General features: G+C 48.2%; 1 protein-coding gene across 3 annotated transcripts in view; it reads right to left on the bottom strand.

Moving 5' to 3' along the window:
- Positions 1-25,190, bottom strand: part of SMG6 (SMG6 nonsense mediated mRNA decay factor) — a 189,164-nt gene that overhangs the window by 16,673 nt on the left and 147,301 nt on the right. For all 3 annotated transcript variants that reach the window (XM_019755458.3, XM_019755460.3, XM_019755461.3), the window contains exons 14-15: positions 5,199-5,375; positions 1,356-1,502 (exon numbers count right to left, since the gene is read on the bottom strand). In XM_019755458.3, coding sequence (XP_019611017.2) covers positions 1,356-1,502; positions 5,199-5,375 — 324 coding nt within the window. The remainder of the gene's footprint in view (positions 1-1,355; positions 1,503-5,198; positions 5,376-25,190) is intronic.

Here is a 25,190-nt window from a genome sequence, read left to right as displayed (position 1 = left end):
CCAAATCTACGGGAAACCAACTACGACGGGGGCCGCAGCCTGACAGGTATTAATACGTGCTGGGTTGAGTCAAGAAATGGAGGTAGTGAGTACAGACAGAACTTTTGAGAAGACTGATGGTAAGAAAAAAAGAGCCTCAGGACAGGAGGAAAGACAGTGTGAGGATGAAGCTGCTTTGTGGGCCGCACCAGAATCCCACACAGACCACAGAGGGCTGAGGGGGCAGCCACACCGCGGCGGACGACGCGGGCAGAGGTGTCACACACTTGATTCTAGTGTGCAGGGGGACATGAGTATGTCGAAAGAATGATGGCTCCCAACTGGTATGTATTCCCTTCCCAGGGCAGGGCTCGGTCTGATGGGTGATTAGACTAATCTCAGACTCCAGTGACCGTTTATGGAACACATACTGTGTGCCAGGCACTGTGCTAAGTGCTTTACGTGTGCCAGCTTCTGTGGGCCTCACAGCAATTCCAAGAGGAAGGTGCTGTTACCACTTTAATTTTACAGCAGAGGAAACAGGCTCTGAGAAATCAAACAGTCTGCCCAAAGTCACAAAGCTAGTAAGTGCTGGAGCCCAGACTGTGATCAGGTCTCCTGACCACGTGCACTGAGGCCGCTGCCAAAGGCGAGGGAGGGGGTGGCTGGAGAGAGAGAAGGAAACAGACATTGCTAAGGAGGCTTGATGCTTCCCTATGCACATAGTTCAATGAAGGAGCGTGACTGGCTCTTCTCTATCTATCCTGAGCCCCAGATACGAGGAAGTGACCTTACAGTGCAAGAAGGCAGACCTGGGAGCGCCATAAAGAAAAACTTGCTGGAAGTTGAAGTGTGGGTCCACGAGAGGGCAAATGGTGGAGGAACCCTTGTGTGGAGGTCAAGCAGTGTCTCTCTGGGAGGAGTACGAGTGTCCTGCAGAGGGGATTGGCCATCACACTGGGAATCCAGATCAACAGACTGTGGCCACAATCTCTTCTCCCCCGAGAACAGGTGTTTTCAACAGAGAATCCCTGGCCTCTCTGGGAGTATCTGGATAAGGTTCAGGGGAACTCGGAAACTCCTGAAATTGTGTGGGAGATCGTGTATGTGTGGTGTCTATTCACAGATCATTTCTGGGGAAGAAGCCTTCGTTGGATTCTCTGAGAAGAACCTGCTCCTGCCCCCTGGAGCCCAGGAGGAGGGAGCCTCCAGGCACCAAATGTACTACCAGAATTTAGTGACGGAGAAAGAAAACGAGGGTCGAACCAGGCAGGACACTGACTTCCTCAGAGTGTGCTGCTTGACCTGACTCCCAGCACACCTCCTTCCTCCTTGTACAGCACCACCCTGATGGCAACCACCCCCGCAGGCCCTACCTGGATCTTTTCCTGGCGACGCTGCTGCTCGGCTATCTTCCTGGCCAGAGCCAGCTTCTTGGCCCGAAGCTCCCTGATGTCATCCTCGCCCCCGCTGCCTTCAGCCTCTGAATCTTCTTCAAAGTCTTCAATCACCACGTCCTCCTCCTTTCGGGCAGGCCGGGGGAGAGAGGAGACTGTGAGCCCACAGACGGCACTGAGACCAGACCTACCCTTCTATCCTCCCGGCACCCCCACTGCAGGCCTATTCGGATCATTCCTCGAAAGGGCCCCAAGGTGTGAGGGGTAAAAACAAGCTGTCACTCCCTCTCCCCACCAATCACTCCCTTTTGCACTCTAGGGCTCTTTTCGAATCCCACAGTCATAGATCCACACCGTAAGTCACTAGCACACACATATATACTTCTATGCTTATACTTGCAGCTCTTCATTCTCCTTTGCACACACTCATGAAGTCAAACTTTGGGTCTATTTTCATTTTGAAATCACCAAAAGAAAATCAACAGAGAAAGTTAAACAACCCAATTTAAATCTAATTCATGCTAATGATCGGATAGGAATCAATTCTGGCCAACAGCTAGGAGTCAGGCATGGAAGCGCCCTTGCCCTAGACAGCGTCAGGGAGCAGACGCTATAGCTCAGCAGACCTTGCCCTGGTTTCTTTGTGAGACCACAGCTTGGCGGTGTCAGGGCTGCTGGGCCCCCTATAGGAACTCGCATGACACGACCTTGCTCAGATGCCCTACGAGGGCCTGGGCAGGTTAGGAGATGGCTGGCTAGCTAAAGGAGTCTCCTGCCAGGCTGGTGGAGCCTTCCCTGGGGATGGCACCTCCCTGCTCGCAGCTTCTGCTCTGTAGAGGCCACTGCTCCCCGGGTGGTCCCAGGCTCCATTCCTCACTCTCTCCCTTTTGGCCTTGGTCAGTAGAAAACATGCAGCTGCCTGAGAGAGCTTCCTTTGAGGGACAGGGTTAGCATGGGTAATAGGGAGTGATTTAGTAGGAGAGGATTCCTGTGTTTCTAACTGGATGATAATAATGACAGTGATTATGACAATAATGGTTACCATTTACTGAGAGCTGAGTATTGGCCAAGGACTGGGCTAAGTGCTTTTTATGTATTAACTCATTTAATACTCACAACAGCCGATGGAACAGATGCTATTATCATCCCTATTTTATAAATGAACAAACTGAGGTTTAGAGTTAGACAGTTTGCTCAAGGTAACAAAGCTAGTAAGTGGCAGAGCGGAGATCTGAACTCTAGTGAGTCCAGCTCTAAAGTCTGTGCTCTTACTGATCACACCAAGCAGCGTGGGGGGCCCTGAGTCTGGACGGTGAGCCCAGACCCATCCCTTCGTGGCTCAGCTTCGCCAAGCCCGCCACAGGCGCACCCGGCCCTGTTCCATACACACCGCTCTCTCCTCTAACTGTCCATCTGAAGAGGATATTCCCATAGATTCTCTGGCTGGAAGTGGCTGGTAAAGTGTGTGGGTGGGAGGTGATGCTGTGTCTTGGGAGCAGAATACAGGGGTGGGAAGACAGGTGTTTTGGTAGCATCCCGAAGGAACGGGACTCTGAATGTCTGAAAAAACATATCCCTCTTCTCTCCCAATCGGCTTAAGTGACTCAGTCTCGCAGTTTGGGGAGATGAGATCTCAGGGGTCTGGGTGCTGTCTGCAGTCACCACTCATCTGACCACCTGCAGATGACAGTGTCACAGGGTTCACTTCCAGAGAGGCCCAGGCCATGGGAAGGAGGAAGACTCGACACATTGACTTCCTTCTTCGTGGGCTTAACCTGGACTGGAGTGAGTGGAGCAGGATGCTGGCCGGTCTGTGGAGGGCCACTGCCACTGCCTGCTCTGATCAGGGACACACTGGGTTATCACGGGGCCTGGAATGAGCTTGACTGAGGTCACAAGAGGGTCAGCGAAGCTTGTCTGAGGTTCGCTCAGCTCTCACAACAAACGAGGAAGTGCAGGGTTATGAAATTACACAGACCAGGGTACGGAGGGTTTCCCAGGGGCCACTAACATAAAGGAACCCAGGAGACTCGTGGGAAAAGGAAGAAGTGGGCAGTGTGGCATGGGTCACAACCTTTGTCTGGTCCGTAAGACTTAGAAGGAGAGAGAGGGCGTAGCACAGCCATGATCTGGGATGGGAGAGCTGGTCTGCTCTCTGGAAGTGTGGAGGAGCCCCACCCTGGCTGTCACACCGAGGCCCTCTCTGGGCCTCGCCTGCCTAACTGGATTTGGCATCGCAGGCTCCACTGGCCAGAGGACGTCTCTTACGGCAATCCTGGAGAGCTAGTCTTGCTGACCTTCCATCGCCTGCCTCAGCCTTAATGTGTGGGTGAGATAACCGAGAGGCACTGCCCCACCCATGCTTCCCTACACAGCACCCAGGGCTGGGGTGGCACTGCTCTGACCCGCCTGAAGTCTGGACGCCCACCGATGGCTTTAGCAACCCCACCGTCTCCTCCCATGCTGCCAGCTCATTCCTTCCCATTATTCCAAGCCCAGGTTTCATCTGGAGAGTCTGGAATCATGGGCTCAGCTTTATCCCTGGAACCACCTCTGTCCTGGAAGCGAAGCCCCATGTCATCAGGGGTGGGGTGGGGTTCTCCAGTTATTCTAATGAAGCCAGTCCAAGACTTTGCTGCTCTGAAGACTCTGAACTGAAGGTGGCCACTCTATCACTGCTTCAGATCACAAACGACAGCTTCCAGCTGACATCTGGCTTCCCTGGCCTGTTGCTGATTTCATCCCTGCACCCCACCCTGCTCCACCAGGCGCTGGAGACTGCTGCGGGCCAAATGACTGTGTTGGCCTACGGGTGACCTGGCCTCTGGCTAGAATCGCTTCCGTCCCTTCCTTAAGTCCCACGTTCCTTCCTACCTAAGGCCCCTCTGTCTTTAACACTCTGGGGTAAAAAGAAGGAAAGAATCAACCATCAGGCAAAAGTGAGCTGTGCGCGCACACACACCCAGACAGAGTTACCCACACCCAGACACACAGCAGGGCCGCTGGCAGTGATGTTAAACACATATATGCGCCGACACCATCCCACACTCACATTCACTCAGAACCCACAGACAGCAGGGAAGCTGGCAGCAGTGTTCAACTTAAACTGACACACAAACCCACCACATACAGACCCATGACAACAATCACCCTCAGATACATACACGCATGGCAGGGCAACTGCCATCAGGATTTAGCAGGGGTGGGTACACTGGCTCACGCGTGCGCACACAAGCGCGCAAGGTCTGGAGTGAAGCAAGGGCTACAGGAACAACCAAGGGCAAACAAACAAGAGGAGAGTTCCTTAATCACATCAGGATGTGCAGGAGAGAGGGAGGGAGGGAACGAGGGAGGGAGGGCAGGCCGGGGGAGGGGGTGATTTTCCACACGGGGCCAGCAATGTCAGCTCTTCCTGTACGTGTGCTAGAGGCTGGAGTTCAGGCCTGTGCTGCACTGAGCTCCACACATCTATAAACTTGATCCTCAGCCTGAACCCTAACACCCCCCCCCCCAATGCCTTTCCTAAGCCTCCAGAGCTGCACATTATTAAACTCTTTCTTTCCCTCCCTTCTCCTCCAATGCAACATTAAAAAGAAGCATCTGGAACTCGTAGCAGAGTGAGATGGAGGCACTGGGGTGGGACTGGCAGGAAGGGGCACCAGCAGAGTGCACTCTTGAGAAGTTGGCTGGTCACGTTAACATTGACACTGCCCTGAGTGGTTATAAATAACCAGGGGTAGAAGCTGAAGCCGTGGGTAGAGCAGGGCTGGAGGGGGGAGGGGAGCCTTCCCTCTGCCACAGCGGCCTCTTCCCGCATAGTACCTCATCTTCCAGTTGTTTTCCCTCTTGGCTTCCCATTTCCTTTCCCATGGTGTCTGGGACGGGTGCCACTGACACATATTTTCCACCCTTGAATGCCAGCAGAGGCTCTTCTTGTCCACAAAGGGCTTCCAGAAAATACTTCAGCACTGTGACCCTTTTGCAGTCGGCTGCAATAACCTACAGGGTGGGAGGGAAAGAAGAAAAACAGCATTTTTTGAAAGGGAAGATGAAGATGAGAGACACTGTTTATTGGCTGAGGGGCACATGAGAAACGTATCCAAATTACTGGGCAAGGGAGGCAGAGCGTGTGAGATGGTGAGCAAGGGCCATGAGTCGGTTGAGGACCAAGATCGACTTCTGAGGGAAGCAAGTCGCCACCATCTCTCCTGAGGTCATTGCTAGGGTAGCAGACAACCTCAGGACCAATGACAGGTATCCTCTGGGCTGTTGCCTTTCTTTCACTGAAGTCTTGATAAAAAACAACGACAACAACAAAAAAACACTCAACTAAATTCTTCTAAGTTTGGGATCCAACTGATAGAAGGAAGGGTGAAGTGCGAACCACTGGCTCTCACAGAACACAGCGCGCTGGTAGCCCTCACTGCCCCTCTCCATTCTTCTCCCAGTTCCCCTCTCTCCAGACTCCCAAAAGGAGAACTTTCAGCCTGAGTACAAAATGAATGATGAGGGTTTTCTTGGCTGTTTCATTTCAGCCAGATCATTTTGGGCTTCCCCTGACGGGTTCCTGCCCCACCTAAGAGCTTCTCATGCTCAAGAGACTGGGGTCAGGCAGGAAATTGTTGTCAGGAGAAGGGAGACAGGCAAAGCAGGTGGGGGGTGTTTCACCAAAGCTCTGCTCCTCCAGGGGTTCACACCATCCTGCTCCCATGTGGCCACATCAGCACATAAACCAGTGCTGTCAGAGAAGCTGGGGCTGATTTAGCTGAAATGAAATTCAATATCTTGAACAATTGTCAAATTTGTAAGTGTCTCAGATGAAGTTTCCATAGTCACCCTGTCTGGGGTCCTTCTCACGTGAGACCACACATGCATGGCCTCACCTGCAAACCCATCTGCGCTGCTTGCACCCCCTTATGACCTTCTCTTCATCTCTAGCCTCTGAGGTCCTCTCCTCTGTAATGGCAGAGCACTCACCAGGGGAAAGGAGGGGCCCTGCTTGATCTGGAACTCAGAAGCTGGTAAAGGCCAAGCCATGCAGGGAAATACACTTCAGTGGCCAGAAATGCCACAGGGTGGCAGCCCCTTATCATCACTGACGAGCTCGCCCATGCGGAGTGCTCCTCCCACGCAGTCCTGTCCCACTCTATAAGGTAAAAGGGACTTCTAGGTCTGTATCACACAGTGAAGTGCTAACTTGGGTCTGCCTCTGATTGTTTGCTCACTTTTATAGGTGCCCTGCATTTATTATCTCCCTCACCTAGTCAACAACCCCAAACCCACTGGTAGCAAAGACTACACCTCACGCTTCTCTGGCAAGGGGCGCTGTGGACCAGCAGGGCACACAGGAGGCTCCCAGTAAGGGCTGACAGGCACAGGGAAACGCCGCTGGGTACCACAGCGTGCGCACAAGGCGGGCATGATCCAGCTCCTGGGGACACAGTGGGAATGAGCACATTTTGCCAGCTGCCTGACAGGGAAGTGCAGCACACACCAGTCTCTTGCCACCTCTCTCAGGCAAACCTGCTACTCTCCCTGCCTAGAAATGGCCCCTGCTCACCCTCACCAATGGTCCTGGAGTCATTATAGGCCTGAATCTCAGGCTAAATACTTCGACCACCTCCACCTGAGAAGCTGATGTAGCACATGGTCAGCTACCCAGAAAAGGCTTCAGAAAGAATAGCTGTCCTGGGCTTGGCATGCCCAGTCCTGGGCTTATCTCCTTGAAGGAGGAAGGAAGCTCTCTTGGGCCAGGGCAGGTAACCATGGGTTCCATCGCGTGTATTCAAACATGTGATGAGGAAGGCTAGAAATACAGAAGCAGGGCTAAGAGGCATTAAAGAACAGAGCTGAAATGAGTAATAGCCTGGCAGGCAGCACGCACAGTGGCCTCCCTGCATCCCCAGCCTCTCACTTGCAGAGGAAACTTCTGCATTTCCACAAGACTGCCAGTTTCCTCTCTGTGGTCTAATTTTAACCACCTTGTCGTTACAGTGTGTGTCAGCCACCTGACCCCACTATGACCTCTGACCTTATGCCCCAGCTACTGCTCGCACCATAGAGAATTATGTAATGGGTCTAGGACTTTCCTTTTTGGTGGGAGGCTGCTACTACTGAATGGTAAGGAGGTGGGGGCTAAGGGGCGGGAGGAGGACAGAGAGCAAGCTGGCCATGGGCCTTGGCATCACCTGGATGGTGAGAGGTAGGCTGGCATTCCTGCGATGTGCAGCAGAAATCTGCCCAGAAGAGGAGTGTGTGCCTGAGTGTGTGCAATGACAGGAGGGCAGGAAAATTCCCGCTGTTAGAGCACAGGCTGGGTGGCATGCCGAGTGGCTCAGGAAGTGTGTGATTCCTGGCCAAGAGGGAGAAAGGCTGCATGTGTGGACGTGGGACTCCTGGAGACGGGGATTTCCAGGGCACAGCGGGACCCAGGGATGCAGACATCCTGACCCTGCCTGCAGTACATCCTTAGAGGATCAGTGGGAAGTGTCATTCACAGGGACTCAAAAGCAAAGAGGAGTGCCCCCACGTCCCCATTTTCATTTTCACCCTGTTTAGAAGGCACTTGATTTCCTTGCAGATTTTGTCTGCTATGGCCATCAGTCTCTTCCCTAGGGCAAGGGCAAGGGCAAGGGCAAGGGCAAGGGCAAGGGCAAGGGCAAGGGCAAGGGCAAGGGCAAGGGCAAGGGCAAGGGCAAGGGCAAGGGCAAGGGCAAGGGCAAGGGCAAGGGCACTCCTGGCTGATTCTCAAAAGGGCTTTGATCCAATGGGGTCTCTGAGCTGGTGCTAAGAGGCCTGAAAAGGATTCTACGTGTTTGGAAAGTGAAAAAGTCACCCAGTCTTTAAGAAGAGTGTCCCCACTCCTTTGCCACCCAACCAGCAGGGAGAACAACCAAAGTTGCACACAGTCTCCTTAGGTTTCCAAAGTGTACTGTGGGTGTGGGAAATGAGGTTCTAGCTATTTGGCAGATGGGGAACTGGGAGGCAGAAAGTCGAGGGCTTGCCCAGGGACACAGAGCAGTCTTCTGTCTCTAGCCCGCTGGCCTAACGGCTAAAGCATTCTGCTTTAAGGTAGGAGGAATGAGCCCAGTGAGGTGAGGACCACAGTTCTATATGGGTGGTTTATGGGAATATTCTCCTAGACGAAGCCTCCAGCACTTGAGTCGGGGTGGGGGGGGAGGGCAGTTTAAATATGATTAATAAGGGACAACATGACAGAAGAAACCCTTCAAACAACCCACAAAGAGCCAAGTTGGAGGTGATCTTTGGCCACGGAGGACTTCCTGGTAGTAGAGGGGTTAAAGCTAGGCTCCCTGCTTGGAGAGGAAGGAGTCCAGATGAAGTCTATGACATAATCCCCACAACAGCTCTGTTCATGAGTACATTTTTCCATTCTATATCAATGAAAAACAGAGAATGTAAGTGGTATGTACATTGTAGCTCTGGGCAAACTCTAGATTCTCTAGAGGAGAAAGCTGGGCAGGAGAGGCTTCCTTCCTGGGTTGTTAACCGGTTGCGTTGAACTGGGGCTAGAGGTGGGTAAAAGGGCTGCTGGCCAGGGAATACCCTAGGGAACCTGGGACCCAGCACCTTCTCAGTGGCAGTCATGCCCCTCCTGGAGGGAGACTCACTGCGGAGATTATCAGGAACTCCAAAGCGAATGGACAAAATGTCTCACGAAACATTCCAGTCAGCTATGAAAAGAATACTGGGGCTTTAGGTCAGGGAAGAGCCGCAAAGAAAGGCACCCAGAGAAAGCCCCTCTCCCTTCCCCTGACTACCATCTGAGACAGCGCGCCCCATCAGTGGGAACTGAAACCTCTAGCTTCAGGGCTCCCGTTATCACCCAGATCAGGTCCACATGCAAGAACCCAGTGGAAAGGAAAACTGAAAGTGAGATGTGGCAAAGTGATACAAGAGTCTGGCCGTCCCAGGCTCAGTTCCTTAGAAAGAGATAATGTGAGTATGCACAGGAGTGTGGTGGCTGGAGCTAAGAGGAAGGTTAGGTCTTGAGGAAAAAAGGAAGAAGCCTCTAGGTCAACAGAGAAGAAGGAATGTAGACTGATTAACAGTCTGGGGCACCTTAGCAGAGGGGTGGATAAATCAAGAATGGAAGTCTCTGAAAACTGGTGACTCTCCACAGGCACTCCGCAGGGCACATGCCTGGCCTGGGCAGAGATGCCAAAGGAGGAACAGAAAAAGAGATCTAAGCTGCCTTATGGAAGACAGAGGAGGGTGAGAGAGAGAAAAGGAACTGAGCACCAGGCGCCAGGGACTGATACACTCTGAGCTGTAAGATTTAACCTACCTCAGAGCAGGACAGGGAGAAAAACCCCAGTCTGGCTAGGGAACAGGAGGAAGGTCAGAGAGCTGAACCAGGCTTCTCTGGACGCAGCTCCAGGGAATGAGGGACTCACTCCATCGCTTTTGGGGCCCAGTTCTCCATACAGTCCTCTTGGAAGGCATGAACACTATACTGACTGGTTAGGTTTTGCAAAATTTTTTTTCTGCACTTTTGGTTCGGGAGAATAAGAATTTAAACTTGTATTATCAGCCAGTTCTATTTTTTCTGGTCTTAAAAAGTCTTGCTTGCTATTGCTCCTCTGGTTAAAGAGAAAAATCACATGGGTTTTCCCCTACAAACTCAAGTTTACAGGTTTTTTTCTTGTTTCTCTAAATGGAGTCAATTATTCTCACATTTGTTGAAACCTTCAATCAAATTTTATAGCTTGTTAATTTTACAGAATGTCCTTAGAGCAAATAAGATGCAGACAGGAAAGTGAAGTCTTGCTGAGATTATTAAGAAACCTTAAAATAGCCTACAAATCCACCACCAAGGCTGGTAAAATACAGGCTGCTTGGCTGGCTTCTGAGGTCAATTAGCAATGGGTTAATTATCATCTTTAATGAGCCCAGCCTACAGGATTGGCAACAAGAAACTGAACTCAGACTAAACTGTTTTCACTAACTGGGAACCTCTAGTTATGCACGACTCACCCTCACAGGAGACTGAAGGGTGGGTAGGACAATTCTGTAGTGGCCAAGGGTGGGTCAGCCTAAGGAGAGATCTGCCAATGAAAGTTCCGACCCAGGGAATCCTCTGGAGCTGGGAGGGCGGGAGGAAATGGTTTATTCACATTCCTAGGGGGAGGGGCTTCGAGGCAGGGAGCAGACTCCAGAGGCAGGAGGGAAGCTGGCCACAAGGATCCACAATCACTCTGAAGACAGAGGCAGCGGTTTCGAGGGGGAGACAGACATGCGAAGCCTACCTCAACCAGAACAAGTTGTACTGAATTGCGAGAAAGGGTCAGAGGGCAGAGAAAGGAAGCACCAGTGCAGGGGCTGACAAAGGGGTCAGAGGGAGGCAGGGCCCAGGTCCTGGTGCCAGATACATATCCTGCCGGCCCCTGGGCATACTGTCCAAGGGGAGCAACTCAATCAGTATTTCACTCTTTCCCTGTTCCTGCTGCAGGAGAGCCTCATTTCTGTGCAAGGCAGCTAAGCATAGGTCTCTCCCTCAGTCCCTTTTGATCCCAATGTCCAGACCCAGCCCTCCCTAGTTCTATGGTTGGTCTGTGCTAGCTGAAGGGTCAATAGGTCACAAGATGAAATGCTAACATCATCAGCCAACCCATAGCAGTCACACCATTCCACGTGTCTGTCCCAACAGCTGTTTCCTTCTTAGCGGAGGCAACGTGGGCCGTTACTAATCAGCCGGTATGGCAGTCTGTTCACCCCATCCATATCCACTGTGTGTGTGTGTGTGTGTGTGTGTGCACGCACGTGCGCGTGTGCCGGCCTTAAGTCTCAGAGAGGGGTGTGTGGGAACTGGCAAATGGTTAGGTGGGAACACTCGGTGGTGGGGGTAGAGGCTACTCCAATAGTTTTACTGTAAACTCCAAAAGGTGCAGGTACTTGGCTACTGAGAGGGAGATTATGTTCCCACTGGAGAGAGAGTTGGGAGAGCATTGGGGAACATACACTGGCAGGGAGGAGGTAAGTACAGCAGGAAAAACGGGTCCATTCTGGGAAGATGCAAGTTGAAGCAATATAGGGAGTTAGTTATTCAAGGACCTGGGCTTCATAGTCAGTCTATGAGACCTGAACCTGAGATCTTAAGATTGGAACCTGCGTTCAAGTGTTAACTGTCACTTCCTAGCTGTGTGTCCTCTGACAAGTTGCTTAAGGTCTCTGAGCCTGTTGGCTCAAGTTGTTTGTGAGGTTTAAAAGAGATAATACATATCAAAAATTTAGCAAAGTGCCTAAGCCCAGTAAGTGCTCAACAGACGAGTGGCTGTGACTTTTTTCCTTCCTGGCTGTCTCACTCTGCTCAGAGGTAGGAGGGCACCCTGCCTAACACCACTGCAATGTGTGGAAGCCAGACTCAGAGGTAAGCAAGGAAACGTGGGGCTGGCACACAGCCTAGGGAGGAGGGGAGAGGCCCTGGAATGCTCACCTGGGTGTTGAAGCTGCTGAAATATTTTATTCAGAGCTAAGGTGCTGGATCCAGGCTGCTGGGCAGGTCACTTGGTAGAGGGAAGGCCCAGTCTCTCTCTAGCTAGCCCTCGTCCTGTTCTCCAAAATGCTTCCTGGACTTAACCAGAGGCAGGCATGCATTCTACAGGACTCTAGCGAGGTCCACGGACCTTGGTTTTAGGACAAGCACACCACCAGTGCACACACATCAGGAAAAAAGCCTGCAGTGAACATCACAAATGCCTTGCCCATCTGGTCCCTCGTCCTGGGGTGTGAGTGGTGGCTTTGCTTTTCTTAACGGTATCCTCCTCAAACAAGACCAGCTGGGTCGTTGTTTCTGGTCTCTCAATAGAAAAGAAATGATGAAAAACCTCCCAATGAGGCATTTTCTACCCACCTGCACTTCCTGAACTTGAACATTCTGAACAAAGCCAGATAGGAGAATGGGCACTCCTGGGCAGAGTACAACTTGCTCTTCTTGAACTGTTCCCTCACGGAAAGAAACTATTTTATTCTAGAGCTCTGCACTCCAACCGTACGAGTAAGGTGCACTCTCAACAGTCAGTGCGTCACAGAGCAAACTATAGGCAGTGGAAGCTCGGGCTGCAGTCCAATCGGCTTCCCCTGCAGAGTGCTCTGAGAGCAGCCACCCACATTGGCAGGGGTTAGGGGCGGATACTGGCACTGCCAACACGAGCCTTTCGGGTCTGGCCGGCTTCAGCTGGTCTGAAACCTGGAACACAGGCGCTGAGGCCCTCACTTACTGAACCAGCAGGGGAGGCTACAAGCTCAGCCCCTGGGGATGCAAGTGCTCACGTCTGTCTCAGTCTGCAAATATCCACATGCCGTCTGCTTCTGCACTGCCAGTTAGTTCTGGGCCAGGAGCAACGTATCTGGGGCTCTTGTTGCTCTGAGCCACACTCTTATTTGCCTTGTAGACAGGCACGATCAGGAGACCACCCCTTAGGTTTGTGTTCAGGCCCCTTTACCGAATTTGCTCCTAATTTTATTTATTTTGTGTGTGTGTGTGGGGGGAGAACCCTTTCTGAGACATCTACAGCGTTCAATTCAACAAATATTTGTAAGCGCCTACTGTGTGCACTAGGCACTATTCTAGACACTGAGGATTCGGTAGAGAACAAAACCAAGTCCCTGCTGTGGGGGGAGTGGAGGTGGGTCCCATTTAGATCAGGTACCTCAAAGACTTCCTGTATCAAGAGAGAAATACCCACTCCCCCCACCCCATACATTACCTACAGCACTCAGGGGGCACAGTTTTCATTCCTTTTCCCCAAGGGAAGAGGAAGAGGCAGCCTGAGGAGAAGAAAAGCTCCTTATGGAGACCTGGCACACTGCTCTATCTTTATACTTTTTAGGCAGAGGGTCCTAAGGAGGAGAATTCCCTGTGCTCAGCCCTGCTACAAAACGAAATTCCAATCTTTCTTAGTGCTTCCAACGATCCATGCCAGCCCTCTATGCCCCCACACCCCACTTGTCCCCACTGTGCATTACCACCCCCACTTCTTGCTATTATTCCCCAGTCCTCAACTCCAAGCCCCAGGCAACCTGTTCCATATTTTCCTGCATGGCTATCTGCTCCCCTCTGCACCTCTCAGACTTTACAGATTATCCTCCCCACCTACAGTGCCTTTACCTTTATGCAATCAATTCCTTTCTCTTCCTTTAAGTTTGATAAGAAGGCTTTGCTTTCAAGAAGGCTTTTTCCAGCCTGCCAGCCTACTGTCCACAAAGTCTTCCCCAAGGCCCTACTACGTGACAGGGACTAGGCTAGATACCCTGGGCACACAGGAGAGAACAAGGCAGAGGCAGTCCTTGACTTCACATAATTTTCAGTCCAGAGAGGCTGACACTAACCTCTTCCAAATGCGCAGGTGTCCCTTCAGCATCTATGGGCTAGGCCCACACTTCATTCATCTTCTCTGCGCTCATTAGCAGCCCTCAACATCTTATTATTTATATGCCACCAAGTGAGTCACCCTTCGTTCCCGGCCACACTAGGACCGCCTCAATATCCTCTCCCTGTGATCCAACCTTTACCTTTCTTGAATATTTTGGGTGGAAAGTATTCAAGACCCTGGGGAAGCTTTTAAAACCATCATTACTTAATGTTTAAGAAACATATAAGTAATTTTTTATTATTACCTACTTAATAGATTTATTTTCTCTGTTAACTTTCAGTCCTGACTGCTGTGTGAGAGGTCTGTTACTGTCGTGGATCTGTGAGGGGGCTCATATGCTACCAGGGAACCCATTCTATTTTTTTTCTCTTCTAATTGGTAGAAATGTCTATGCCTTTTAAGCCCAAATCTGCCTCCAAGTGCCTCTAATTCTGTCCTCTGGGGCCTCATAAAAAAACTCTAATTCTACCTCTATATGACTGGCCTCAAATTATTTGAAGTCGGCGGTGTTATACCCTCTGTAGGCTAAACAGTCCCACTTCCTTCAACTGTTCCTTCACTTCAGCTGTCTCCTCAACATCCTGCTTATTCTTTCCCTAAGACTTTCACTTAGAATACTACGTCTCCTAGAGTGAGTGCCCATGTGTGATCTGGCAGCAGGGAACCCAGAGGAACATCTCCTCCTTGTTCCGTTCTGGACACCTCGATTCTATGAATAGGCCAAAAGGCACTGCTTTTGTTCTTCACCACCTTACACTGAGGACACACTGTGAACTTTTAATCAACAAATCCCTGAATTGTTTTCACATATGTGGCTAAGTAACATCTCCCCCCACTGAGTGCAAGACCTGCACTGTAACGATTGCCTTTTGTAACATTTCTTCACCTAAGTCTCTGTCCCCCCGCCACCCCGCCAAGAAACCCTAGTATCTGGTATTGTGCTGCGGCCACCTGCTATGTGCAGCTGACTTTCTGGATAAGGTAAGATTTTACATTTGTTCTTACTTATTTGATTTCATTTTGTTATTTACTTCTTTCATTGTAGCCTGTCAAGTTCTCTTTGGATCTTAAATTCGTCATCTGAGAATGTATTCCCTCTCAAGTTCATGACATACATAAATTTGACCTGTTGACTTGTTTACGCTTCTCACTGTCCTTCTCCCATTAATCTGTCCTGTTTTCTCTCTTAAGTAAGATTCCTGAGGGCAGGCACTGTGATTTGTACACACACACACACACACACACACACACACACACACAGAAAAATCTGTCTGCAGCATCTAACATACACTACGGGTGCTTGGACAACGTGGATGATTCATCATGGGAGGCAGGTGGCAGCCTTAGGAAAATTCCAGAGGACATCATGGCCACGGAGGGGACGCCAGCCACATTGCGTACTATGTGACACATGCTCCTAGTATTGTGCAACACAGACACCCTGGGCGACTCAGATGCTCCTGCTGCTGTGGGTGGTGCACCCATGGAGGTTTAGGCTCAGGAAGGGACAGGAACTGCCTTCTGACAGCTGCCTACAGTTTCTAGTTGGAAACAAAATACCACAAGACGCCAAGCTCTGGGCATGTCTCACCTTGCCTTAGTGGAGGCTGTTGCTCCAGGGCAAGGTCCTACACACCTCAGCAAGAGGCGACACTGAGGCTCTTCGAGCACTGATGTCATGCTCTGGGAAAAAATTACACCCTTATCTGGAGAATCCCCTCAGCAAATTAAAAGCTAACTAACTACTAATGAAAGTCTATTCATAATCTGAGATGAGGTGTAAGTAAGGTAAGTACGTGCCACATGGAAGAGGTTCCCTTTCTTCACCTCTGAACACTAAAACGCATTTTTTTCAAACCACCTGGGTCGGAATCACATAGTGAGCCTGTTAAAAATGCAGATTCCTGGACTCCACGTTGTACTAAGGAAGTCAGTATTTCTGGGAATCGGGCCTTGGCCAGTGCACTTTAAACAAGTCTTCCAGGTACTTACGAACATCAAAGTTTGAGAATCACTGCTTTAAAGGTTGCAAGGCTAGCTGAAGGTAGTCACAATTTTAGTCCATTCTTCAAAATGCAACTCCACTTTAGTTAAGGTACAAAAAAATACTACCTTATATTTGTCATGGCACTTTTAGGATCTAGAACATTCTCAGCACCCTACAAAGCAGTTGCTATTACATTCGGATAATGAGAATATAGGTGAGGAAACGGAAACTTGAGTTATTTAAATGAGCTTTGAAGCCGGGTGTAATGGCTTCCTCGTCCAGTGTTCTTGCCAACTCCCCAGAGCAGCTTCCCGGGAGAGCGTCCCTGGGCCTTCTAAGGTGTAACAACAAACCTGCCTTGTGCTTCTCGCGCCCCGAGCGGTCACAGATAACACTTAGTGAATGGCTGCTTCGTGCCAGGCGCCCCGCCAAATGTTTTACATGTACCAAGTCATCTAATCCGACAACCACCACATGAAGTAGCTATTATCATTATCTCCATTTAACAGAAGAGGAAATCAAGGCACAGAGAAGTAACTGGCTTGAGGTTACGCAGCTAAGAAGTGGAGGAACTAGAATGGGCCTTTGCTCTTAATTGGTACCCAACTGCCCACAGCTCTCAATGGATCTGGGCCATTTACCTGTGGGTCAGGCAGAGACGCTTACAATTCCCACAAGGGGAAAGATCTTATCTGGTACAGAAATTCAGACGTGGCAGTCTCTCACTGCTGATTTCTGAAGCCTGAGCTCCTTCGAGGCTGGGTATACCTCTCTTAGGCAGTTGGTATGACATGGTTATGGGCAAAGCAGGATCTAGAGGAAAGTTCACTTCATGCTCTCCTTACTTGGGCAAATGTTTGCACAACAATGATTCTTAAGGTCTCCTACCATTCTTAAAGGTTTCTATGATTCTGAGCAGTCATCTTAGAAAGGAGGAGAGGAAAGACAGTTCAGTTCTGCCACTGGCCTTAATGCTGGAGCTCGGCTCTGTCACAGGGCACAGAGCTGGGCTTGGCGTTTTTGGAAGGGCTGATGATTCAGAATCTGAACTAACAGTGAGAGGCTGGAGATAATTCCTGATGGAAAAAGGTGGTATAGGTTCTTCTCATATGATAAGCCACTCAGGAAGACTTGGAGGCTTGTATGGAATCATTAGCACAGAGCTCCCCTCTGGCCACAGAGCAGAGGAAGAAACAGCAGACCAGTTTATAAAGCTCCAGAGCGGAAAATTTCTGTTGGTGTCCAAACTAAGTTTTTGGCTTTCTGTGAGGTTTGGAAAGACTTGTACTGATGTTTTAATCACCTGTTTAGTGTTCTGAAGACTCTTGTCAGCGGCCTCACTGAGCCTGCTCCAGCAGGCAGTGGGGAGCTGCTGGCTCATGCTCCGTGCTCTTTTTGTGAGCCGTTTCTTTCCCATGGCCATCTCCAACACCTTGTAGCTCCCTCCAGGCCACTTGGAGGATATAAGCCAAACCTGTGAGTCCCGTAGGAGGCTGAGGACAAGCTTTCTGGCTAACTTCTCACCAGATCTGAAGCCAGGAAAGCCTCCTTAAGAAAAGCCAAGGTGCAAAGAGGTAAGGAGTGGTCTCTGGAGACCAGTCTGCTGGCAACACCTCTGTGGTGGCACAAAGGGCACAGGCTTGCCTTCTAGAAGAGCCATCACCTAAACATGCTAAAGCCCTTGGGTAGTGATCATGAAAGAAATCCTCACAAGTGAAAACGAATACTGAACAAACTCAGGGTGGGTACATTCCAGACACAAAACCTCACAAGCATGCAAGGAGCCCATTACGGAGATTGAGGGTAGGGACACGTACAAGCCAGCATTTACTTCCTCTGCAGTTTTCACTGCTCACAGCTTCTTGGGGGCTAACATATCCCATTTTACTGGAAAAGCTGTGGTGGGGATGAAGTGTTAAGTGATGATTGCTAGGCATTAGGTTATTTCATTTGATTTTTACAGTAATCCTGTGAGATAGAAAGAAGAAGAGGAAACTAACCGAAGCTCTGAGGAAAGAAACGTCTAGTAAGTGGTGAAGCTGGGATTTGAACACAGATTTGTCTTACTCCAAAGTCTGTGCTCAGTCCATTATACTCTGTACCCTCTTAGGAAGGTAATGGTACTTTTGGAGAAAGGGGCTATTTCAAGTCCTTTTCACGAAAGGGTACTACCTCCCCAGCAGCAGCCCAAAGTCCTGCGTGCCTCTAGGACAAAATAAAGAGTTTTGATAAATTTGCGTTTAGATGAACACAAACCAAATGGGTGCTTGGCTAAGCTACAGGCAAGAACAGAGATAATGAAATTAAAAATTTCTCAGAGCACCTGCCCTAAAAGGAGTTCTATCACTCAGATTAATTTCATTTTCCTGGACACAGTATGGGCAAGACATCAGCTGAACAGCTGACGAGCTGAATGAATATGGGAAACTAGTCACTGTGGGATGCCCCCTTAAGACTATCAATGAGTATCCTCAGAAAGTTCTCTGCACTACACAGTCTTGACTTCTGGGTGTACTGTAAAGAGGAAGGTCCAACAGAGAGTCCGGGGGCAAGACAAAGGAAATCAAAGCTCCCTCCTACTTGGCACACAAAGGCTACACATATCTGTCAATCCAAGAAACTTACTGTGCAAGCAACCGGGTGGGTTGTTCATCGGGCAACCCTTGATCTTGGAGGAAGATATGAAAGCAGAGAAGAGAAAGAACAATAGTTTACTTCTCAGTAGGAAGACAGGCTTAGGGAAGAGATGCTGATTTCTGATTGAGTTCTCAGGGAGTACTTCCATGCCACAGAATTTTCTTTCCTTCTCTTCTCTCCAAAGGAAGCTTCTTCAACTGTCTTCTCTCTCTGAGAATTAACTTCCCTTGGTCTGGCGAGACCACTCCACACATACCATTGTTCCCTGCCCTTATGCCTGAGTTCAAACAGATAAGCCGCCAACAAGGCTTTAATGGAGGAAGGGAGGGAGTCTCTCAAGGGAACTCTGCTTACTAAGGGGAAAGAGACTCTTATAGTAGCAAATGGCACACACTGCCTTTCCTCAGTGATCTCAGAGGAATCTACGTACAAAGGCTACAGTTAGAGAGGGAAGAGACAGAAGGAAGGGAAAGAGAGGGAGCCCATGAACAGAGAGGTCTAAAGTCCCACAGGAACACTGTGAGGACAAGGAAAAGGCCGCCTTGTCACGAGGACAAAATTAAACAGACCCATGTGATTATGACGGAGAGAAGGAGGGTCCTGGGTTAATGACTGGGAGCAGAAGCGTACAGACCACTGCATACATGGGGGAATGTAAGAGACAGGTATTGCAAAGCCGATGACGAGGCAGACAGGAAACTTACACGTCCTTGCTGACAGGGAAGAAAGAGTAATATTTTGGGTCATCTCTCATCTGCAGGATTTCTAATAGGCGACTCAAGTTCATCCTCTTCCCAAGGATGTGCTGACAGCTGGGAATACTGCCCTTCAGGTCAGGCAGGGCAGGGATCTAGACCTCTGCAGAAGTTCACAAAGAAGTTCAGTAAGGACTCAAACCACGATCAAAAACACAAATGGGACTGCCATTTCCTGTTGGGTTTCCATGCTGTAAAAAAGTAGGGGAGAAATGCCAACTACAAAGTGCTCTGTCTTCTGTGGAAAATGGAGTATGCAATGTATCCGGTTCCAGGTTCTGACTTGTAAATCTAAGTGAGAACTAGTTGCTAGCTGCTAGAGGATTATAGTGTTAAAGAGACATTCCACCAGCAAATCTGCCAGCCTTTCTAAGCTCACTGTCCGTGGACTTCTAGGGAGCTGATGACAAAATTGTCTTGGGCCTCTGTAGGAAGGGCGGCCTTAGGCTTTGGCAGCTCCTTCTGGACCCCAGTTCACTGTCCTGTGTTCTTAAATAGCTCTGATGGAACAAGCCATCTGTGAAGGTTATTTAGCTTGGAACTGGAAAAGGGTGAGGATGTGGAAAAAATAAACTGAGCAGTCAAAGGATGGGGCCAGAAAGAGAAGGCAGGTGGCATGTTCATGGGACGATATGCCAGGGCGGAGAGTGGGATGGGACTGCAGAAAGGAAGCATGCCGACAGGAGGCCCACATGGGAAGCGCTGCGATGCCCAGGACAGCATGGTTTTGTTTCCAAAGTGGTGCTTTACTGTGTCCCTTCAAGGGCTCACAAATCCTCACTTGAGAGTTTCCATTATAGGGATAATGGAACTATACGCACATCTGTTTTGCCTCCTAAAAACTACCTAATTTCTTGTTGGGCCTGAATTTCAGCCTAAAAGGTAAATCTAACAGGTTTTCCACATCTAAAGTCACTAGATAATAGTAACAGCTGAAAGGGCAGAAAATGAAGATGGTGGAGAATCTGAGAAAATCCTCATGAATTACAGAAAACAGCAAGAGAAACTACAGGATAATCTGGGAAGACATATGGGAATCTGGTGCAGGACTGGACTGGTAACTGGTTGTTTCTTTGGAGTCTTTGTAACTGCCCCCTCCACTCACTATAAAGAACATATATATTGAGAGAGACTTTTATTTTTATAATCTAGACATTTTCACTTATGTTATCTCATTTAACCCTTACTGAAATTTTATGAAGGGACGACTGTCATCCCCATTTCAGAGAGTAAACTCAAGCCCAGACAGAACGAAGAATTTATATGGAGTTGTCTTATGACCAGAACAGAGCATAATGAAGACTATGGCTTTTATTTAGATCAGGGAGATGTATTTTTCTGCAGGTCTTTTTGGCAAAATGGCATTAAGAGTTGTTGGTATCTCATCTGATCCATTCCTGGTCACTGAGCCTATGAAGTACATCCTCACAGGATTTGAAAAAAACACAAAAAACCTGCTGTTAGAATATACTTCTGATTGTTTGCAAAATCTTTCCATGTTATTAGACTAGAAACAGATGTAGAGATGGCAAGTTGGTAGCTATAAATGCTGTTTCCCTACTTTCAAAGCACCCACGTAAAAGACATGCAACAGTGATAGTCCTTCCTTATCCACGGTTTCACTTCCTGAAGTTTCAGTTAGCCGTGGTCAACCGTGGACCGAAAATATTAAATGGAAAATTCCACAAATAAGCAATTCCTAAGTTTTCAATTGTGCGTTGTTCTGAGTAGCACGTGAAATCTCACGCGTGCCCGCCTGGGGCGTGAACCATACCTTTGCCCAGCATATGCATGCCATACACCAGGGGCGTCCAAACTGCGGCCCACGGGCCAACTGCGGCCCGCAATCCATTGTTAATTGGCCCGCAGCAAATTCCAAATATATATTTAGTTTACTTAAATAAACCAGGTGAGGCAATACGTACTTCACCTCGAGTGAGTGGCCCGGCTGTTTGTGTGTTTTACCGCATGTGGCCCTTGGTGAAAACCGTTGAAAAAACTTTGGACACCCCTGCCATACACTCCACCTGCCGTTACTCAATAGCTGTCTGGGTATCACCGTGGTAACCCTTATCTTACTGAATAATAACCCCAAGTGCAAGAGTTGTTTAAACTTGATCACAGGTATGTAAGTACAGGAAAAAATATAGTATATATAGAATTCAGTACGATGTGCACATTCAGTCATCCACTAGGCTCTTGTATGAATCCCCCACGAATAATGGGGACCACTGCATAAACTAGCTTCAAGTACAGTTTCAGTGCTTCATACTGATAAGAGAGAGAAAACTTCTGTACCTGCCTGTACTAGGGAAGCCTACACACAGCCTAAACTTTTTTTTTTATTGACTGCAGAGATAAAAGGTGACACTGAATTCTGTTATTTAGGCTAAAGCCACTCTTGCTGCTGACAAAGCAGAAAAGTTCAATCGCCAGCATCTCTTCCGGGAGGCACTGAAGTATATGGTGGCATCTTGGCTTCAAGCACCAGGCCAAACCGAAGCTGCTTAGTAATGTGTAGTGTAAACACACAGCACTATGGTACAAACAAACAAACAAATAAACAGAAGACTGAATTTTAAGAACAAAATCTTCCCACGCCTGGTTTCTAGGACCGCTGATCCCCAGCCTTGCTGCCAGTTTATGGTGTGTCCTTCAGAGTGCTTCATGCATATACTGCCATATAGGGCACCATGGGTTCTCCTAGACCTTTTATAAACATATTTGTATCAATGGTGATACACTTGCAATTCTTTAAAACCTGAGCATCTTAGGGATCATCAACACGGTTTGTGAATCACATCTCATACCAGATGCTAAACGTCATCAACAATAAGGTTCTGGAACAGACCCAGAAAACCTAATGTGTTTATTGCAACCAAGTTTCTCTTACTGGGAGGACAGGAAGACCTAGCAAAGGCCTCACAGGAAAAGCAGAGAGGAGAAAATCCCTGTTCATCAGTCAAATCCATCCCTCATCATCAAGTCCAACACACCTGGGAGTGGTCAGCAACAACAGACCCCCCAACCAGGCAGGGTCTCAGATGACAAAAAGCTGGGCAAGTGGGACTGCATTTACGTATCAGAAAAGAACGTGAAAAGTGTATGTATGTGCCCCAGTCTGCATGCTACCCAGAAAGAGCTCCCACACCAGAGGGTCTTCAACAAATCTGAAGGCCAGAAACAAACACTACAACATTTTCTTTACTGTGAAAATTAGACTGTGTTAATTCCATTGCTATGTGTAAGCCAGGTGTTATCACAAGCAGCAGCTTGGACAGCTGAAGGCTTAGGCACTGCCTACAAGTGCCAGTCTCCCTCTCCGGGACCATATGCAGCTACCATGAGGCGTTTTCGGTTTCTCTCACTGTCGGAAGCTCTACTGTGTAACAGCACTCTATTCTAAGGCGGGGTATAACTCTTTGCATCCTAGCCTGTACTCCTGAAACATTTTAAGGTATTCTGTTGAATTCATTCAACAAATATTTATTAAGCACCTGCTATGTCTGGCAGGCCTTATTTAAGGCACTAAAATAAAGCAATCAATACAACAATGTTCCTGCTGTCTTGGAGCTTAACATTCTTGTGAGATTGAGGAATAAATAAGCAAATAAATACAGGACAAGTAGTGGGAAGTGCTATGAAAAAAATAAAGTAGGGTAACGGGACAGAGTAACAGGGTGGGGAGAGTATTGCTATTTTATACAAGATCGACAGGGAAAGGCTCCTGGATAAGCTGCCGTTTGACCAGACGTGACAGAGTGAGCTACGAAGGAGAGGGCCTTAGAGCAGGCTTGTTCAGTGGGTAACCAGAGTGCCAGAAGTCCCTTCTCTCCTAGAAGGGGCTGCCAGCTATGCAGTATGAAGAAAGGAGAAGAGACTCTTCTAGCCCAGCAGGGTGAGAGGAGAGGCCTTTGAGAATTTATGCAGCTTGCATGGCCTCCATTCAGTTTCTGGGTAGTTTCCATCACAGATTGAGAGTTTTATGTTGAATTTTAAGTTGACCACAAATATTTAACTTCCCTGGACCACAAATGCTGTATCTTCTCTGTGGTTTAGCTGGCACCAAGTACATATTTACGAATCTCTATATGTCTGCCTGTTATTTAAATTTCGTACAGAAGTGCCAAGGTCTTTAGTTGTGATTTATCCCCTCCCACTCCGTATTAGAGGGTCTGAACCCTGATCAGGGCTAATTCTTAGAGAAAGGAGGTATCTTTACATTTGAAGCTTGGGGGTCTTCCTAGTTAAATTTCGTATTAAAAAAATATCAATTGAGGGTCTGTTCTAAGTTCTTGTATTTTAATTACTATGTAAAAATTTTAAAAATTCTGTGTTTTCCCCACTAGAGAACAAAGAATAAAACTTAGTACATATACATACTTTAGCTATATTAGAAAGCAAAACAAATTTAAAAAGCCAGGTGTAATAAACCCCATACATCTAAATGTGTACTCTTATTTACTCCTTACCAATTCCTGAGAATTGTAACCAGCACTGGAGTTACAAAGAAACAGTCCCTGTTACCCAGCTCAGTCTTCAACAAGCTGGCTTGGGAAAGGACTCTGGCTCAACAAGGGCATAAAATTCTGAATCCTCCCTAATCCTAGGGTCAGTTTCTCTTACCCAGTGGCAAGAGAGCCACGTAGCATTTTAGCATTTTTATCAAATAAAGGCATACAGGCAGATCTCTGAAACTCGTGAGTTTCAAAACAATCATTGCTACCCCATTCTGGATATCATTTACTATCTTATCTTTCTCAGTGCAGCTTATTGGACCTTTGGGCCATGGTTCTACTCATATTTAGGCTGCTGGCGTTGGGGAGGGAGAGATACCAAGCTACAGAGTTGAGACTTGAGGGTAATTTCATGAGCACAGATTGTTCCTTCCTGAGTTTACAGGCAAGTAGCAGAGCTACTTGTTAGGAAGTAACAAGTCGCACACGTGTAAATCCATGAAAGTGCATTTTAAGAACAATGCTCACCTTAATAAGGTGTTTATTAAAATGAACAATGACCATCAATGTAGTCAACTTGGAAGGCTAGACACTCATTTTTAAAAAACTATCACTGACTTGTAATTAGAATGGCTTTAAGTATATGCTTCTAGCTATTCTGTCCACCCTTCCAGTTTTCCACTGAAATGAATGGGGGAAAATGAAGAAAGCATATACCAGTACTAGGCAATCACATACCAGAAACTAAGGAATTTTCTGCAGGACAAACTGCAGATGGGACCGGAATGAGGAAAAGGACAACTCGTGTTCAATCCTTTGCCTGCCTGGTAAGTATGTAGATGAGACCTTAGCAGCAGTACCCCACTAATGCTCTTATCTTGGAGCAACTAAGACAAGAGCCAAAGGGGATTGTGGTACACTTAGAAGGGCACAACCTGGGTTCCCACCAGGGTATCAGAAGAAACTTAGCGTTTGCTGGCTTACAATTGGTATGGTAGAAGAAAAGATAAAGCTGAGGCTGGATTCTAAAAGAAGCAAGATCCTCAGAATGAGAACATCTGAGTTGAGAAACTTGGTCTACTCCAGCAAAGAGGGTGTAGCGCCTTGCCATGACTATCTCTAGCTCCTAGTTTCCTTTCAACGCTCCTCTAGGAGAGTTTAACACCAGCAGTACAAATCAGATGTTCCTCTTGTCAATTAATCTGCACCTGAAAATCTTAACAGACACATCTAAGCTCTCAATATGAACAAGTATGACTGCTCCAATAAGGATGAAAAGACATCATCTAATATATGAAAAGGTATTACAATTAAACCTCAGAATACCAATCTAAGGAATAAGTAGCTATTTCTCTGGGAGAGTCATTGTGAAAAGTTTGGAAACTTTTAAACTAATATTCAACATTAATAGCCTAAGGACAGATAAATGTCTAGAAACAGACCCAAGCGTGTATAAATCATCTGCCTTATGACAAGGTACCACTGCAGTTCATTAGGTAAATTGATCTTTGAATAGTGTTTGATCAACTGGGTATCTATATGGGGAAAAAACCCTGACCTTGCCTCTACTTAAAACAGTAGTT

This window comes from Rhinolophus sinicus, chromosome 12, assembly GCF_057876585.1.
Source record: "Rhinolophus sinicus isolate RSI-liver-muscle chromosome 12, RSI-T2T, whole genome shotgun sequence".
Classification (NCBI taxonomy): domain Eukaryota; kingdom Metazoa; phylum Chordata; class Mammalia; order Chiroptera; family Rhinolophidae; genus Rhinolophus; species Rhinolophus sinicus.
Note: the sequence above shows the minus strand (reverse complement) of the source record. Positions and strands in the feature narration are given on the sequence as shown.